Source organism: Lichenostomus cassidix, chromosome 3 (genome assembly GCF_008360975.1).
Source record: "Lichenostomus cassidix isolate B80296 chromosome 3, HeHo_3.0, whole genome shotgun sequence".
Classification (NCBI taxonomy): domain Eukaryota; kingdom Metazoa; phylum Chordata; class Aves; order Passeriformes; family Meliphagidae; genus Lichenostomus; species Lichenostomus cassidix.
Genome location: NC_139483.1, coordinates 20,515,467 through 20,534,929, shown reverse-complemented (window position 1 = coordinate 20,534,929; position 19,463 = coordinate 20,515,467). Strand labels below are relative to the sequence as shown.

Genomic DNA, 19,463 nt, shown 5'->3' with positions numbered 1-19,463 from the left:
GGGAGGGACAGCACTGCCTTCTCCCTACACTGCTGTTCCCCTCCTCTCCCAGCATGCCACCTGCAGACAGGTTTCCATTGAGTCTGTGCAGCACTGGGGGACACAGTGCTCGAGGCAGTGTTACTCACCCTTATTTCTGCCTCCACATTTGCCTTGTGCAACATAAGTTGTTACCAGAAGAACCACGAAGAGCTCCTGACCACTACCAGCACCTGCAGGTAGTTAAAATCCAGGAGCCTGGAGACATAATTAGCATTTTCTACTTCCAGCAGTAATGATAAAATGCAAAGGAGTTATAATTTTATAAACACTGTCCTATTGGTGTCAGGATTCTTCCTGTTGGTCCCAACCACCAAACAACAGCCAAACACAAAATGGTTCACATATTGTTTTGAAGAGTCAGATGATCTTTCAAATAAAATTAAGGAACACTACCTCAGAGTTAGTGACCAACACCCTAAGTAATGCTTCTCTCAACCAGCAGAGCCTAAAAGACTTGGATAATTTTCCCTTTTTGCAATGACAGTATGTGAGGCACAGGATGTTGCAGTCACTGGAAACAGGAAGGAATATTCAATTTGGCGACAAATTTCTCAAAACCAGCTATCAAGTCTATAATCCTACAGATGAGAGGCAGAGTAAAACAGCTCAGGAAACCAACTCCCTAGTTTTTGAATACTTGTGCATTATGTCAGTGTTTGCTGAAGCATTCTCAGAAGACTTCATCATCTTCAAGGAATATTAATCAACCCTGGAAACCATGGAGTCTACAATTAACTAAAAGCTTCGGCTGAGAGATGGGTTTCACCTCCAGCTCCAAACACAGCCAAGCAAGCTCAGGGCTGGAGATGTTTCCAATTAGAAAAGGTTACAAGGGTGACAGGTTCCCTGCTGGCAGCACTGTCACTACCTCTGCAGCTTCAGCCTTTGGTGATGGTTGTGTTTTGGGGTTGGGTTTGTTTGCGGTGGTTCTGCAGCCTCCCAGAAGGAGATGAAGTGTCTCATCACAAGCTCTGCATTTCAGACAGATTTGTCATTTGTACCCAAATGTAAGTCAAATACACAGGCCTGGAGTGGGCGAGTCCAGTGCCTACCTCAGCATCACATGTAATGGTATCATGATTGCATCTAATCCTAGAAACAGCCAGTATCAAAATAAAAACAAATGTTTAATCAGTTTACCAAGAGCAAACAAAGCCAAAAAAACCCAACCCTACAAGCCCACATCCATCTGCCCATCTAATCAGGTTTTAAACTAAGCCTTTCTCTGCCATTTGTTTCAGAAGAATCCTCCACGTCCTCACCATTGAAGGTTTGCTGCCATCACACCATCTACAGTGCAGCAATTCCACTCCATGAAACAAACAAACTTAACAGGCTGTTCTGTATCTGAAATCCTCTACTAAACTGCTGGCTTTGCTACAGACATTTAAAGAAACATAAAAGGCACTTATAAGACTCTGCAGCTTATGTTATCAATCACTTCAGAAAGAAAAACAATTCAGCAGCCACTCCAATTGAGAGTGCTGTGAAGTTCAATTGTCACTGAAATGCTTTGTTATTACCAACCTGGGCAGAATGAGCAAATACACCTCTGCAGGTGAGCTATGAATGAGCAATCAGCACTGCAGGCTGCAGCTTGAAGAGGTAATAGCATCCAAGCAGCTACAATGCTTCCCTGCACACAACTAGGCCAGGATTGGGCTGACAAATTGAGTAACACAACATTTCAGACATTCTGCCTGTGTGTTAGAATAATTCTGAAGGAAAAAGTACAAGGCTTCCCTCTCCCAGCGCGTACAAAGCAGGAACACACAGATACAGACAAGCGTCAGTGTTTGGTCTGTTCTCCGAGAAACTGAAGTTTTATGATGCTTTTATCCCACTCTTTGGCAAGAATTCAGCATACACAGTAATCAAGGGATGGCTTGACAGCTGCCATTTCAAGAAACAACTTTTTCACATCCTACCAACCTCAGCTCTCCAGTTAAATGTGAAATAAAGATCTTTTAAAATACACAATCTGCGATATAAAAAATGCTTCATATCTTGCACACCTTCTAGAATTAAGGCCACTCTTTCTCCACTATTTATGTATCTTTTTCTAGCTATTATGACCACGTGGTAAATTCCAGGTTTTCAGCAATAGAAGATTTCTTTCAGTGGCAAGGCTTCTGCCACACTGAAGCCTTCACACACTTACTCCAGGCTTTACCTTTGGTTGTGCTGATACAACTTTGCTCTAGACTAGATAAATGAAATAATTTTGGTTAAAAAGAAAACAAGCTCACCCCTTTTTGGGTGAGGTGGGCTTTTTCTCCCTTGCTCTCTTTTTTGTATTATTAAATTTCAATATAGCACAGATGTGCAAAAACCACACAGTGATGTGGTTTACAAAAATAGCCCCTCAAAACAGTTGTATTGTTACAACTGCAGCACAGGGCTCTGAATAAAAGAGTAATTCCCACTGAAGTTGTTTGCAAAGGTACGCCCTGATCATAATTAAAGGACTAATGCCCTCTTAACATTAAATTTGAATCTTTTTGTGAAGCATAAGGGGAAAATCAGGGGTGGGATGAGCAAAACCTGGGAAAAAAATGCCAAAGTTCACTTTCACCAAAGCACACGTAGGCTTAAGAATAACAAACTAAAACTCTATACAGAGGTCCTTTGTCTGTGGCTTCCTTTTCATCAGTAGAATGTTACAGAAGAAAAAACATTGTCACCATGGTCCTTTTTAAAATTTATGCGGGACTTTTAAACATATAACTATTACTCCCATTTTTTCCCTACAGTTAGTTGGTTATACACAATCATTCAGTAAGACAGCTTTGTTGTCTTCTTCTTCCCCAAGGAGACAAAATCAAGTGGTGACTTCTGCCATTTTTTCCCATTTGGGCAATCATGAGGAAGGGAAATAACCAGAGGATACCTGAGCAAATACCGAATGCCAGAAACAGAACAACTGTTTCTTTCATCTGCTCTATGCCATGTCCATCTCTCCCAGCTCTATCACAATACTGTGAACAGAGGGAACCACGTACCTTGTTACCTCCTGCTGCAGTCGGGAAACACTGGGCACGTAGAACATCACCCCAAAGAAAAGCAAAGGCTCATTGGCAAATTTGTCCAGCTGCTTCTTCAGAGGCTTTTCCAGTTCCACCCAGCGGTCTTGCTGGTTCTTGCTGAGAAACCAAAGGCCGAAGTAGTGAGTCTAGGTAAAGAAACAAATGAGTGTCAGTTTACCTTTTCCAGCTAGATCACACACACAATGTCACAAATCCAAGAACAGATGGCATTGTGTAGATTTTTCCATTTGCAAAAGCAGAGTAATTGCGTTTTTACTGCCCTTTTTTGTAGGACAGTTGTGAAGACAATGAGAAATTAATATTGCAACATACTTCATGGAGCACTAGCTGCCTCTTACCATCTCTCCCAAATGCATATTGAAGAGCTCTACCTGACATTGTGGCACAGGTGACATAAATGATTTACAGAAAGTGTCTGAGTCTTTGTTTTCTAAAGGGACACCTGTGCTTTGTGAACAGACAGCAAACACCAAGTCTGAATTAAAGTGCAAAGGCTTCATGAGACTTTGGATCAGACCCACTGCACACAAAGGACAAGGACTCCTCCAACAAGAAAAATATAGAATGCAAACCCACATGAATGTGTCAAAATATATCTATCAATACCAGAACCATTTACTCAATACAGAACAGGTTTACTCTTCTTTTTTCCAATGCACTCACAAGGTTTTATGATGGACAAGTATACACTTAGAGTGTGCATATCACACACAAGTTGTTTGCTCTAGGCTCTACAGAAACACCAGGTTGGAAGCCTCAGCTGTTTCCTATCCAGTGCAAATCTCAATGGCTGTAGTAGCTACTATATGAGCCACATGGGACTGCTGCTGGTGAAGAGGAATTAACACAGAACAGTGTTCAGAACTGGAGCTTCAAATACTAAAAATTGGCAATAAGCAGCTGAAGGAAAAGCCAATCCATCATGAAGGATTTTATTGAAAAGCACTTAAACATCAAGTGCTATGACTACAAAGAGAAAGTGAAAAATGTTGTAGGAGACAAATTGCAGATGTTAAACTCTGCAAAATCTGCCATCAACAGCCTGTTTCATGCTGGTGAGGATGTTTCTATAAAAACCATTGCACACACCATGACTTAGCATACAACACAGGAACAAGTAATACAATACCAAAAATTTTAAATGTTTACAAATGGCAACAAACCAGCAGGGGAAACACTGCTCCAACTGCTTTATAGCTGAGGGCATGCAAGAGACAATCATGCAAAACTCTGAATGGGAGCACAGGTGTACTTACTTTAGGGTCTCATTACATACATATTTTCAACTTTGGACAATATCCAGACTAGCATTTAACTAAGGTGATAACTAATTCAACTTGATTCCTCAATTAAGCCTGACAAACATCTTGAGCAGTGCTCAGTCTGGTACAGTGAAGCAAACTTGTTCATTTGTAGTATTTCCTCCTAGAAATTAAAGGTATCTTCAATCAATTAATCAATTTATCTAGGGCACAAATAAATCAAGAAGTCAGCATCTCCCACAGGATAAACTTCAAACAAAACTAACCTCATACATATTCACTGATATATGTCTACTCTCCCTTTGTAGTCACCAGTGGATAAAAAGTTCTTTCTGATGAGCTCACCATGGTAGTAATTAGATTAAAATGAAGGTGGGAGGGACAGTGGAGGCAGCAGGGAAAAGGAATTAATGTGAAGGCAGAGAAAAACAGTGATTTTACCACTTTGTAAGGGAAACCCTTTAATACACTTGAAAACCACTGCAGGACAACTCATCCTCAGCAAGAAACAGTGCAGAAATGCAAAACCAGAGCTTCCATATTACTTGAAAAAGTAAACCCTCACAAACCCTAGAATCCGAATTCAAAGTGTGAAGTACTTGTAAAACATATACCAGCTATGAAGATTTGGACTCTGAAGTCTAAAAGAGTTATTCAATTAATTAAGGTATTGCAATTAAACAGCTCAAATGAGCACAGTTCCCCCTTTGAGTGATGGCTGAGGGACAGCAGAAGTTTAGATTTGCTACACTAGAAAGGCTCCTCTAGCACCAAATCCAGAATCAATTCCAAGGAACAAGAAATAAATGAAATGCAGCGTTGAAGCTTCTAGACTACAGCAGAGACTGTGGAGCAAACACGGCAGCACACATTTGGCACAACTAAAAGACAACTGTTTTCCTGGAAAGCAGCCTGGAGAGGATCAAGCAATTGCAGATGAAGCACAGGAACTGATTGGAGAGCAGAGCTCATGTCACAAATCCATGCACTTCGGAGAGACAATCCACACAGTAGTCTGACCATCAGCACCCTCTCACCAGCAACTTGACTTCTTGAAAATGTAATGTGTTTTTTAAGAACCCACAGTGGAGAAGAACTTCTGTAGCCATTACTGTGAATGCCTGAAGAGACTCTCCCTGCTAGGAACATCAGTAAAACCCATGGAATAAATATCTACACCTACAGCTGGAAGGCTCTGAAGTAACACATATTACTCTCAAGGTTTTAAAATTTGTCTTACCTACCACACCAGACTTCATACGTGTTGGAAGGAAACTCGTTTACACTCCTCCAGGAGCTGTGGTCCTCTGCTAAAGCAGCAAGCAAGAACCAGAGCACCTGCGTGCCCCAATGAGAAGGTGATTCTCAAAATATGTCCAGTCAGAAGCCTGGACATACAAAATCTGCACTGGGAAGTCTTAAAATAGATGGCATTATAGCTGCCAGTTCAGGAGACAATGTATTTGTTCTGGACTTGGCCTTAGCTACACTCCCAAGTCCAGAACTACCCCTACCTTTACATTGGGCCAAACAAGTTGAACTGTCAGCCTCAGGAGATGGTAGAAAATTAATAAGCCAGCAAATGTAATTCTAAAAGATTCATCAAGCCCAGCTCAGTGCTTATTAAAGCATCTGGTTAAGCAGCCAACTAAATATTTATCCTTGAGAAAGAGACAGAGTTACAGCTTCTCGAGGCAAAAAACATTAAGCCTTGCTATCCCAGGCCACTTGAACAGAGGGGAAGGTGCCATTTACAGCAGCCAGTTATTTACAGAAGATCTTTTGTCCAAGCACTGCCTGAACCCCATCTCAGCCTTGCTGGCAAGTCGAGCAAAACTGAGCCAAACTTTGAGGCAACCTGGCTGCAAAACCCCACTTGCACCCTAAAAGAAAGGAGCACCTTCTAGGGCACAAAAGTAAAGGTCAGAGCAGCAGAAAAAAGCCACCTCTGCACAGTGGTCAGCCTCTGCCTGTGCTGCTCAGCTCGCCATCCTCCTGCTTTGGCACTTATGGGATCATTGTGATGGACATACCATTATGCAATTTAGCTCACAAGATTAATTTTGGTTGGAAAGAACCTTCTTGCCCTGTCCCCCACTTACAATACATCAGAACATACCACCTTTAAACATTGTAACATTTTAGAAAGTGAAATAAAAATAATAAAAAGGAGAAGGAAGCACGAAGACTCACAACAAAATTGTACAGATTGCTATTCTATTTCAAGCAGGTTGACTTAGTCTGGACGTGGAAATATAATGGAAAAATGCCGCTATATTGGCGAAAAATCCTTTTTATAATCTGTGCACATACATACAAGATTATAAAATGACATTTTTGACCTTTTCTTTCCTCTCCCTTCCTCCTCTCTTCTCGTCTTTACCTTTTACATAACGCTGGCATAAGAGCTCATTTTATTGGAAGCAGTAATTGTTCAAGTAGAAGACCTGATGCTTTGTCAAGAGCTTTGCTGAAAAGGATAAAACCAGATTTTACAGTAGTTACATGGCTCCACTTTCTACTGACCTATTCCTGAACCCTGACTCAGTCAGGCAGGGAGTTGCATTCCCCAGAGATCAAATAGAAATATGCCTAATCCATTAGATACTGTTTTTCAGTCATGTTTGGTATGAGCGACAGTCCTTCACAACAAGGCATAATCTCAAACAGTTTTAGCAGGAAGGGTTTGGACAGTTTTTTTGTTTATTTCTAAGAAATTGCATTGAGTGAGACATGAATGCATTCCTAACTCATAGGTGAAAGTTGTGGTACACCTGGGATTCATCTGAACGTAAAACCAAAATGAAGCATTACCTGAGACTGCATGGAGGAGGACTTTAACACTCTTTCGTTAGCATGGGATTTAATGAAGGTTGGCTTATCCTTACTTGTACATCACAGTTTGCAAATCAGGATTTCTAAGAAAAGGCATATTCCTGCTGAAGTTTTTGCTGCATTCAGGGAATTTAAAAGGTTTCTCTCCAATATGAATGCTTGCGAGGGTTTTAGCCTCAGTATACTTAACAGGCTTCTCTACTCATCTATCCAATTGCAAAAATTTTGTAGAAATCTGAGCTTTGTGAAAGTATTTTTGACCCTTCTGTAGAATTTGTCTGGACAGCAAGTTCACAAACCACGGTAAGCCCAGAGAGGAAAAGGGACAATCACCAAATTACTTCACCATCCTTAAAACTGTGGCAGGAAGACTAGAGGGGCAGAAGAACTGAATTTGGGGTCTGAAAGAAAGAACAGCACCAGGTACCTCCAAGCTTGTAGCTCCAATTATTCTTCATCCAGGGAGCAAAAGAGGATACCAGGAGACCCTCTCAGAGTTAAAAACAAAGAGTAGGTAATTCTCTCCTAAAAAAAACCCCAAAACACCCACTTGTGTCAAAAAATGCTGTACTGTTGAAATCTGAACTTTACAAAACCAGTTCAACGTTGCCAAAACCTTGTTTAGAAAAAAAAGCAGGGTGGGTGATGAAAGAAGGCGAATGCGTTCCAACAACATCAAAGCATTCTCTTCTATGTTGTTAAAATAATTTTTTATCTTGAAACACAAACTTTTTGTGCTGACATTTTTCTTTTTGCATGACAGAAATAATTCTGAAAATGAAAAAAACCTAAAGCAATAGAAAACCCCCATGAAACTGAACACTGACCAAAACAGTTTCCTTTGCTACTCTACTGTCTAAGTTAATTTCTCTGGAAAATTTTGAAACTTCAGGCTTTGTTCCAAAGTGGAACAAAACACGTTCTGAAATCACAAAATGCTTTGTGGAAAAGAACACTAACCACTGACAGAGCTATTGTTTGCAAATGCAGGTGGACCTCCAGAGAGAATCAGGAGCCCCCAGACTTCTGCTGCACCAAATAGATAAGACCAGAAGGAACATGAGGAGAATCACTTCATTCATTTCACTGCTTTCTGCAGTGGAGGGAAAGACAGAAGTTAGGTTCTTCCCTAAGAACACCCTAGGGCATCACCAACAGAAAGAAAAAAGAAGGGAAAAATTAGTTACTGATTGATCTTCATTTCTAGAAATAAAGGTGTGGGGGGAGATGATTCTACTAAAATTCATATTAAAAAACAAACAAAAAAGCCACCCAAGTATAAAAAATCACTATGCAATATTCTCTCCGCCCTGATCTCCCCTGCACATTCTCCAGCCTATTCTGCACACATACACAGAGTGAGATTCTTCTCCCATTCTTTATCATTATCATGATGGATGGATGGATGGATGGATGGATAAAGAAAAAGAATTTTTGTTTAGTTTTCATCTGTTTTAGTTATTTGTATGCTACTTTCCTGTTGCCCCCACTACCAAGGCCATGTGCCAACTGCATAAGACACGGCAAGAGTTTTTATTTCCCAGCTGTGGTTACAGAAAGTATCAGCCAGGACAGCCAGATGATAACACAGCAACTTCCAGGCAATGGTTTTCCACTTCTGATTTACAAAAGTCTAGAAGCATGTAGGATACACATAGAGAACCCACAGAAGGTAAGAAAAGTCAGTTCATTAGTGCTTTGCACATTGGGGAGGTATTTCTAAAAAGCATTCAGCACTTAATCACTAAACTCTACAGAAAGAAGTAGAAAGTAGAGGATTTCAATCTTGAATAAAGACTGGTTTCTTCAACCTTTTCAGAAGCACTGGGAATGTAAAATAAGCCTTTCAGGATTTCAGATGAGAAATATTAAACAAAACAGAAGAAAGGTAAAACCCATCATCCTCCAACCGCTACAAGTTAAACACAACTGTTCGTTGTTACTGCTAGTAACACCACTGTTTCCTACTTCACTTTTACAGTAGCAAGAGTATTTATATGAAGGCGGATGTTTAAAAGCCAGCAATCTCTTTCCCACAGGCACAACTCAGCCAGCAGTGCTGGTGAAACCGGAGTTACATTCAGAAAAAAGTTACTGTAACTTGTCCTTCGGCATCCCAGTTCAAAAAGTAACACTCCAGGCTTTCTAAGAAAAGAAACTTCATATTACAAAGAGTTCTCCATGCTATGATGGATGAGCACCAGCCCAAAGCCCGGAGTGCCGTCAGCCTTCATGCAATCAGCGTATGTTTGTCCAAGCTCCAGCTGCTGATCATATCTGGCCAGCCCCGAGAACAGCGTGGCTCAAACGCACAGACTGCCGGAGCTACAAACGCGTCCAATTATCCAGTGACAGATGGTCTCTCCCGGCTAGCCTTACCTCACGTAATTCCAGCCTCTGAGCGACAGCTTCCAGGCACTCCTGCCCTGTGCTCTCCACGGACAGGGTGCACTCGATCACGTTGCTGTCCAGCAGACGGATCCTGGTCACGAAGCAGTTCTTGCTCAGGACGTTGTAGCGCCTGGTCCGCCGCAGCTTCAGCCCGAAAGGCATGGCTGGAGGTGTGCGGGGTCGCCCCTTCCCCGGGCTCCTCCGAGAGTTCTCAGCACCCTTGTCCACTCGCCTCGAAGGCTTCTTCGGCTGGCACTACTCTCCTCCAGAAATGGAGGTGGCTGTCCATTCCTGGGGCAAGCTCCGAGGGATTCCTGCGAAGCACAAACAAGGAGACTTAAGTGTGAAAGAAGATGTTGCTAAAGTTCAGCGGGAAAGAAAAAAAGCTTAAGAGTCACGTTTAAAACCATAAAATAAACACCTCCACACCCAGGATTGCCAGGCACTTACTACACATCCCAAATGAACACCTTATACAACAAGTCTTCCAAAATGCTGTTTTGGCGCTGAATTTAAAGCACGGATTTAATTGCAAAGCCGTTCTTTGAGAAGCTCAGTACAAACAGCAACTCCACGGGGCACTCATCCAGAGGTGCTAACTCTCCCACCATTACCCCCACCACAGGGGTCTATAACATAATTTTCAAGTTTTCATGCCCTCGGGCCAGCTTTGAAAACTAGTTAAAAAAGCTAAGGAATAGAGGCATTGAAAAGAGGTGCGATCTTGAAAGAAGAAACTCTGGCTGCAGTCAGCAGGAAATGCAGGCACTCAGCACCTCTGAAAAAATCAAACCTAAAATATGCATGTGAAAAGCAAGAAGCATCCGAGCCATTTCACAGGAGCCTCCTCTGAGGCAATCCCTCGCATTTTGCTGGTTTCCAGCTCCAAAGCAACTCTGCATTTCAGCCTTTCAGGTGGAATGAGTAACTGCAGGAAGGCGGCTGTCAGAGACCAGGGCAAGAGCGAGTGGGAGGACGAGAACACATATTCTAGATATTGTTTCTAACTCGTACTCCTAAAATTTATCAGGGACATATGCAACTGCTGAGCCAAAACACAAAGTAGACAGAAGAACTAGAGATACAGAAATAATGACATTTAAGAAGTTATGATCCTCAGCTGCGAGAACCACTTCTTTTAAAGCAAAACAAACCAAAAAGTTCCGTCAAGAGCAGGTTCAAGCTAAACTAAAACAAAGCATTTATTTGCACTGACACAACCAGCTCTAAAGTGCCAATTTCCATGTGCTGAAAGGAATGAAGTAGATAGCAAATTACTTGCTACCAGGTCTTCCTGGTTGTGTTTGAATATTCTGGAGAAAGAAATAGAGGAACACTAACAGTGGCATTCAAGAGTCCATTTGCCTTAACCAGTAGTACCGCAAATGAAAAACTAGATCCCATTTCCTTAGCTCTTAAGAGAAGCAAGAGAAGGCACTGCCAGCAGAGTATGCATCATTTGAATGCATCAGCTGAGTGTGACATTTCACACGGATAGTACATTGCCCACATGTATCCCTTGGCACAGAACTGCATGAATCAGTTATTTTCACTTTTTGCTGAATATAGTTGCTATGGAGATTATTAAAAGCTGCCCAATTGACTACACTGGTTATCATTACACTTGAAAAATAGCGATCACATTTTTCATTAAATGTATTTTTCAAAGCCAGAACAACTTGCCATTTATTAGGTAGTTAGAGCAACAAAAACACAACAAATTAAAAAATAAGTCCCCATGCAAACAGAAATCCACTGGTTAGGTGTGTAACTAGCCTGGTAGTCTACCAGTGTCACCAGAGAAAAGCCTAGAGACTGAGAAGGAGCACTGCTGCTTGACTGAAATGCAAACAAACATATCAAATTAGCTGCTGTGGTTTAATCTCCCATTTTTAGCTTCCACGGGTACAGACATAGTGTATTATTTTCACATAATTGCATGAGAGAGCTGCTACACCTTGCATCGCCGTAACATCAGAAGCCATCAAAGACATATAAATACATCCTCACAACAATCTGATGAGGCAGGGACATGTTACCCATGACTCACAGAAAAGGAATTGAAACAAACATTCACCAGCTTGTCCAAAATTGCTCAGGAGAGTGGCTGCAGACCTCATACTAAACCATGCAGGACAGGCTACTGCTTTAACCCCTGGCCAACTACCTTGCTGACCAACCTAGCTGAAACTGCTGCCTGAATTTGAAAAGTGGGAAGAATGGAAGGAAATTACAAAGAGGGAAGGGTGGGGAGGACTATGCCTTATCAAGAACAGCATTTTTGTTCAGTCTCTGGCTTTGTAGATTATTTTAAGTCAGACATATGGGGAGTTTTAGCTAGCCAATTCAATTTCAAAAGATACTTTTTATCTTTCATTACTGTTAGTTGCATACAGTTCCTTGCAGAGCATGAGCCATTCTGTGTACAGTAATTGTATAGTCAGCAGTAGCCTCAGGATGAAATCAGTTTTAGTTAAAAAACCCCAAGCACTTGGCCTTGCTGTCCAGGCACATCAAACACTACAGCTATAGCTGGACAAGCCATCCAGAAGGTGTGTGTGCAAATATCCTATTCTGGAATGAACCCATCAGCTCCTGTACACCAGAAATGTCAGCATGGACTGGACATTAATTGCTCTAAGTTGTATCACCCACTCAGGTAAATGAGGCCAGTATTTCCCCCGCTTTTCAAAAGCAGTAAATGTGTAATACAGATTGGGTTGCTTTTTCATTTAACTTAAATATATATGAATGCCCAACGACATCTCTCTCACATGAAAGGTCACACTTAAACTAGTCTCTAGTTAAAGAATTCATTGGAATGGCAAGACTGGAAACCCTTAAAAACAGCTCAGACTGGCCCAGCTTGTAAAAACTTTTAATTCTCAAATCAATGCAGGTGCCTAAGTTTTCTGCTTACACATATTCTGGATGTCTGACCAACTTCTTACTGGGTTTTCTGGTAAGATTGTTAAATAAGATCTCAGAGACCAGTCACTCACAGACACCTAAAGTAAACTCGGTTCTTCAATGTTTACATTGTCTTAAAAGCATCAGGAGTGTTCATTTTTACTCATGGTTATTTTGTAGATGACTGAAAAAAAAAAGTCATTGAGAGACAAAAATGTTTCGGTGTTCCAAATGAAGGATTATTCCATTAGAAGATCTACTTTCCCAATTTAAAGGTTGCCTGGGAGAAGCAATGGTTCTAACAAAGCCATCCCAACTGTGCAGGCATTCACAACACTCCCCTCCTCAAGCTCACACTTCCACTTAAAACAAAACCAGTGAAACTAATGCAAGCCTATGAACAGCTTATCAGATAACCATGAACTTGTTCTACTTTTAACAAAGGATTTCTATTAAGAGTATTTCAGATGTGACAGAGAGACACAACATCTTTTAAAATGACATTATCTATTAAGAATTTATTTTTCCGAAGACAAATTACACTGGGGTCTTTAAAAACTTTGGGTACTTTTTTCTTTTTTGTGTATCAATTGCTCTTTGCAAATTAAGCTCATTCTAAGAAGTATGCTGAATTAAATAAGGTTCTTAGCTAGAGCATAAGCCTTGGAATTTAAACATTCTGCTAAGTGGAAATTCCTTATGTTTAAAGTACATACTCTGTAGGCCTACAAAACATACAAAAAAACCTTTAACTCCTTCAACCATTTCTCAGAAAACACATATCCAAAGGCAAGGGGGAAAAAAGGCATAACTCATACAACCAGGAACATCTTCCAAGCACAGTGCTGGGTATGAAACAAACATCTTCAAGATGACACAGCTACAAAAGTTCAGGGAGGAAAAGATTAATCTACTAGTGCTACCTGTTGGCAGCCACCCTTCTTCACTGGCCAGTTCTGCATGAAGAACTAGGTCAGATTCACACTCTGATATGCAGCATAGAATTGCTTCTGATTTTAAAGAAAACTTTGTTAGTTTCTGCAAAGAATTGAAACTCTCCCTATGGATCTAAATTACCCAATGCAGATAAAATTTTGTGCTTTTCCAAAACAGTAATTTTCGTTTTTCTTTTTTTTTTATGAGACATTACATTGAAAACAGGTCAAACCACTAGCACACAAAAAGCATAAGAAAGAATATTTTACACATACTCCAAACCTAAAACCAAAAGGAGCCAAAAACACAAAAAAATTCTTCCTTAGCTCTCCCAAAGTCAGCTGGGGCTGGCCGGATTTTTGTTTGTTAGTAGATTTAAAAGACAGACTGAAGGGATCAAGGGAAGCCAAGCTGCTGGGTGTTTGAGGAGGAAGAGGCCATCCAGCAGAAGCTGCTTTGTGAGGTGAAGGGCACTGCTCCAGTCACTGGGCATTCTCCTACTTTCTTCAATTTATATGAAGGCCAGGAGTGAGGAAAAGCTTATAAATAATTACAGTCAGTACAACTCTCAGGACATTTCCAAGTACGTGACTCTCACCTCTACTACAGACAACAGGTACAGACTGTACCACAATCAAAGGAGCATAAAAAAAGAATAAATATCATCTGATATGAAATGCACTGAAAGCAGAACGCTCTCCTTCACTTCGCTTGCTTTTGTACGTAATTTGTGAAACTCCAGGAAGAAAGCAATTATGTCAAACTGCAGCCTGTATTTACCAACAGCGCCTGGCAGCCCTCCAGCATTCCTGGCACTGCAGGAGCAGCAGCACACCTCACAGAAGTATGTAACCCTGGGCTGGGCTCAGACCGCAGCATAGCATGGCAGCTGCAAGTGCTGTGCTGGCCTGCAGTGTTAGGGAAGAGGAAAAATAACAGTGCATGGGAGACGAGGTCTGACACAATCCTTCTCCATCTAGCTGAGCTGTGTCTAGAGGAGGAAATCTTTTCTGGGAAACAGCTTTCTCTCCCTTGAGTTTCACGCAGGTAGAGCACAGCAAGGAGCATTTCTGTGTCTAAAATGGTGTCTGTATCACACCCGGTTATGGGTGGAAGTCCCAGAGAGCCTGCTAAACTGACTGCTAAATTGACTTCCAAGAGTCAATTTCATCTCTAGACAGATGAAAGGGGGTGGTTTAACCCTTACATAATAACAAGTCTTCTGCTGCAAGGCTACTGTCTTCAACTACTTGTTTACACAGTCCTTGGCAAGACATGGGCCTCATCCTCAGGCATTTAAATCCCCTTAAAAATTCTTGCAGGGAGGAATTTAAATATTTCCCTAATCCAAACAGTAATAAAACCATTAACACTCTCACCTCTACATTCTGGAAAAGGAGTCAAATTACAATTTCACTTCATTTTTATAACTATTACAATATTCTACTCAGTACTTTCAGAGTCTCTAAGCATCTAGAGATCCCATACCTGTGTACACCAACAGATGCCAAGGCTTCTCTAGGACACTGAACTCAGAAGACAACTGCTACTGTTAGTACAACTGTGAGTCATCAGACAGCAATACGAAGCGGCCAAAGATCAAAAAACCATCTCAGTTAGCATTTCTCCTCTCCCAATTCAATCACAGCTTTCCCTTTCCAGGAAAACTTGCATTCTCCATCACATCCATCTCTGCTGTAACAGATTTTTTCTTTATCTCAGTGGTGTGTTTCCACTGTATACAACTTGGGTGAGCTTCTTGTTTCAGTAGTCCAAATAAAACATCTAAAGAGGTTTAAATAAAGTCAAAATTACAACTTCAGACCGTTTAGAATTCTGCCCTTTCCTCTCCCTTGTTGCAGTACTCATGAGAGTACATACTCACTGACTCTGAAGCACACAGAGATTAGTGTGTGCACTCCTTGATTCCCTCCTCTTCTCCTGTGCTAAAGCACCCCACTTTTTGTGTAAACACACTTCTCTTGTGCATCCACAGAACTATGCAGTTTTGTGGGCACAAATTTGTCAGGCAGCACACCTAGGTCCTCTTCTCTGTCAAGGTCCATAGGTATTGAGTATTTCTATAGGTTCTAGTAAGTCTGTGTCCAACAAAGTTTCCATCACAGAAAAGATGTGAACTTCCCAAACAGCAAATTAGCACCTTATTCATTACTTCCTCAGTTACCACTCCAGAACACCCACAGCAATTCAACAGGTCTTTCTAAGGCAAGTACTGATGAAGGACTCTTTTTGAGGTAGTGTAAGCATACCAGTCAGGAGTAACATCTGCATAAAACGACCTATCTACATGATGCTTGCCTTGCCATTGTGATCAGTTTCAATCCACATAGTATCAGTAATGAAGGCTGAGTTACCATTCACCTTGTAGAACGTTGAGGTCTAAAGTTAAGAAACAAAACAAAGAAAAACACCAACTCAAAATGCCAGACTCCAGTACTTTTCCCTTCCAAATAGGAAATGTTACCTGTCCATACCAGGTGTCTGCAGCAGCTCCACCTCTCTGTCATGGCAGGGTTTAGGTCTGCAGGGTACAGCACTTAACCATTTACAACCCTCTCACACCTTGGCTATGTTATTGCAAGACCTCAAATTAGACACAGCCAAGAGAGCCTGTTTGGCATCAGTCCAAGGATGCAGTTCTGTACCTGAGGCAATCCCATGTAAGAGCTCACTTCTGGCAGGAATGGCAGAGAGGTCCTGATCTCTTTCCCCTCCCTTGATTCCAGAACACATTACAACTTGTCTTGTGCCAGCTCTGAAAATCTGCTAGAACCTCTTCCTGGTTTAGCCACTTCACCTCCCTAACTTAGTAAAAGACTATGATTCTTTTCAGCTTGTTTAGTGAGTTTAAATAGCTCATGGCAGAGCCCAGAGTGAGTAGCTCACCTGGCAGAGAGAAGAAAAAGAGTCACACAGCTTAGAGAAGGAAAAATAAAAGCAATTCTGCCTTAATTGAGAGCAGTTGGTCAGGCCAGGAGAGCAGTTTGTGAAATCAGAGCCCAAGAAAGGCTCCTGGTCTCAGCAAGCAAAAGAATATCCTCATTATTCCTCTATTGCAAAGCTATGTTGGAATAAAAATTGCTTTACCTGAAATAGCCAGTTGATTCAAATTGCAGCAATTTTTTTGGTTGCCCCTCCAAAATAAAGCATTCTGTAATTGAATGTCTATAAGAGGAGTTAATATTGCAACGTCTCTATGTGATATGTTTTCTACATGGGCCAAGCCATTCAGAAGAGGAGAAGCAAGACCAAGACCAGCATTCTGCTATTTTGGCACATCTTTCTTTTAGACCTGGTACAACACCTGGTCTCTGAGTGCTACCCTTCAGAAAAGGCACAAAGCCTGCATTTTCACTAAACACTTGCTAGCAATCAAAGATCAGGAAAGCCTAACCATTATTGTAAGGGTCAACTATTTAAAATCCATTATAATCAAGTGACTTAAAAATCTCTGAGAATATTGGACAGGATTCTTCACCTTCTGTCCCTGGCTACAATCAGAAGTAACATAGGATTGGTGCCATTTTCTTTTCCTTGTATTTAGTCACCTTTCTAAAGGTTTTCAATTCCTTCAGACTTGCTGGACCTACAGTGATTTTAAGAGGTTACATTTCCTGCTAAATGTGATTGATAGGCATGCAAAAACATTACAAAAACAATGAATGATATGCTTAGTAAAAACCACAGAAAAACTTCTTACAGCATGTTTCATTATTCTCTCATGTTACAAAGACATGAGTAAAACTAAGAAGTTCTGAACACAGGATAACATGAAGAGCAGAATCCATAGCTCCAAGAGATGCAAGTGTCAGATAGAGGGTAAAATTATATACCCCAGAGCATTTTCACTGGTTAAACATTGACTAACACAAACTGGTGCCGGTTAGCGTATAATTTTAAATAATGCAATAAAAACTTCGTTAAAAAGAAAGACACTAAAGTTCAAACATCACCTATCCTGCTTTAATGAAAAAATACCTATCCTCAAGAGATGTCTGCAGTTTCACTTCTCTACTGGGATTTTGCAATGGAGTAGTTACAAGAGAGCACTTGGAGATTAGGAAGCAAATAGCCACAATGCTCGTGAGACTGAATGATCTGCCTGCAGCTCATTCCATGGCTCTGGTGTCAGGTGGAGACTGAAAGCTGCCTACCTGGACTCACACGATGCTGCTCTCCACTGAGATCCTGCCAGCAAGGTGTGTTTCTGCAGTAAAATAGGGTCCTATGCACGTAATGAAGGTGTGATATTTCTGCTCCTGCCTTCCTTCTGATTTTACAAGTGAGTATTTACAATTTCTATGTAGTGGTCATGATTTTGTACCTTCCATTCTTCACTTCCTTTAATATATATATATATATATATATATATATATATATATATTTGGAAGATTGTAAAGTCTTTCAAATAAACAGAAACTGGGAAAACCTGGGTTATAACTACGGATTTCCAAAATTTATCACATTACCTCCAACTTTTGCAGAAGTCAAAATGGTATTTGTTTCACATAAGGAGGATGCAACATATGTGGATTCCTTGGCTCACCAGGAGAGAAAATGTTTTCTTAATATGTACAATTGGGGGAGAGGGGAAAGACCAATGAGAAGCACTGAATTTGTAACACATCAAATGTAAACAATGTGGTGGCCACTCCAAACTGCCAACTCTGCCCTTTTCCTTACAGGAACAAAATCCAGTCTGCTCCCACTGGTGTCAGTGACAAGACTGGCACCAAGCAAGCAAGACCCATACCTGCAGACTTCCAGTAAGAATACAACTTTGTTCACTTTCTGTATGTTTGGAACAATGGTCTACTCTCCTGGAGAGGCTCAGTCAGTCCCATTCACATATTAGATAATGAACAGAGATAACACAATGGAGGAAAAGTGGCTGCAGATAAGCAGTGAGAGCCAAGTGTAATAGGGTGAAGAAAAAAAGAGAAGAGGGAGAGAGAGAAGAAAAATAAAGTTAAAGAAGCATACACACTGTAAATACCAAACCACAACCAGGAACATTTAGTTACACAAGTAGATACTTTACACAAGATCATAACATGAACTTTTGAACTTGCATGGAAAAAAGCCTCTCCACTGCTTCATGCATTAAAACATCAATGCTACAAAATGCTGAAAAAATTCCTTCGGGTTGTATCAAAGGAGGATTATGTTGTGGGCACATGCATGAAGAAAGCAAATCTGTTATCTTTACTGAATATAGGCCTTGATGTAAATCACACAGCTACAGTCTGTGAATAACTGCATTTGTTTCGACAGCAAAACATCTCATCTGAAATACAGAATAGCTGCCGGAAATGAGCTAATGGTACTTTTCTTTCTGTATTAAAGGATTATTTTCCAGTGCCCACTGTGTGGGCTTAAACACTAGACTGAAACAGTCAAAATACTTAGAAGTAAGATTTATGGCTAAAAAGGGGGAGGCTAGGGGGGAACCTTCTTTGAAGTGAGTGACTTCTTTGACCGGTGTCTCAGAATTACAGGGCTGCAAAAGGACCACTCCCTGTGAGCAGCCCCCTGCATTCTTCCTTCATCTCTGCGGCAGATCATATAGATAAACAAGATTGGAAAACAATTACCTGGGTATCACAGTGTTGGACAGCACACAGTAACTGAGATCTTATGAACAAGTGTCTTTTTATTTTCCAAAAGTTTTTAACAGAAAAACTCATACCTCAAACACTACTTCAGCCATCAATATGAATCGTTCAGCATTAGTAGGTTTTTCAAAAGGTTTCGAATGAACTTGGATGAAAAACCATGAGTTTACTTCCACAGTATTCCAAAAAGTGTTGCTAATTACATTAACAGAGGAAGAATTTACACAAACTGTAACCCCATATTCTTTCATTGTCCAAAAGTATAATTTTCCTTTCAGTTGCAGCAGTGCTATAATAGATTAGTTTAGATTGGCTGCTTATTTCCTCTAACATATTATTTGTCATTAATTCTACTCAAGAGAACAACTTTGCACTGAAGGCTAGTAAAACAGCATTAGTTTTGG

General features: G+C 40.8%; 1 protein-coding gene across 1 annotated transcript in view; it reads right to left on the bottom strand.

Moving 5' to 3' along the window:
- The window catches only part of PTPN14 (protein tyrosine phosphatase non-receptor type 14), a 106,666-nt gene that overhangs the window by 57,986 nt on the left and 29,217 nt on the right, over positions 1–19,463 (bottom strand). Inside the window, exons 2-3 of the mRNA XM_085054830.1 lie at positions 9,566–9,891; positions 3,045–3,214 (exon numbers count right to left, since the gene is read on the bottom strand). Of these exons, the coding sequence (XP_084910956.1) occupies positions 3,045–3,214; positions 9,566–9,739 (344 nt within the window). The 5' untranslated portion in view covers positions 9,740–9,891. The remainder of the gene's footprint in view (positions 1–3,044; positions 3,215–9,565; positions 9,892–19,463) is intronic.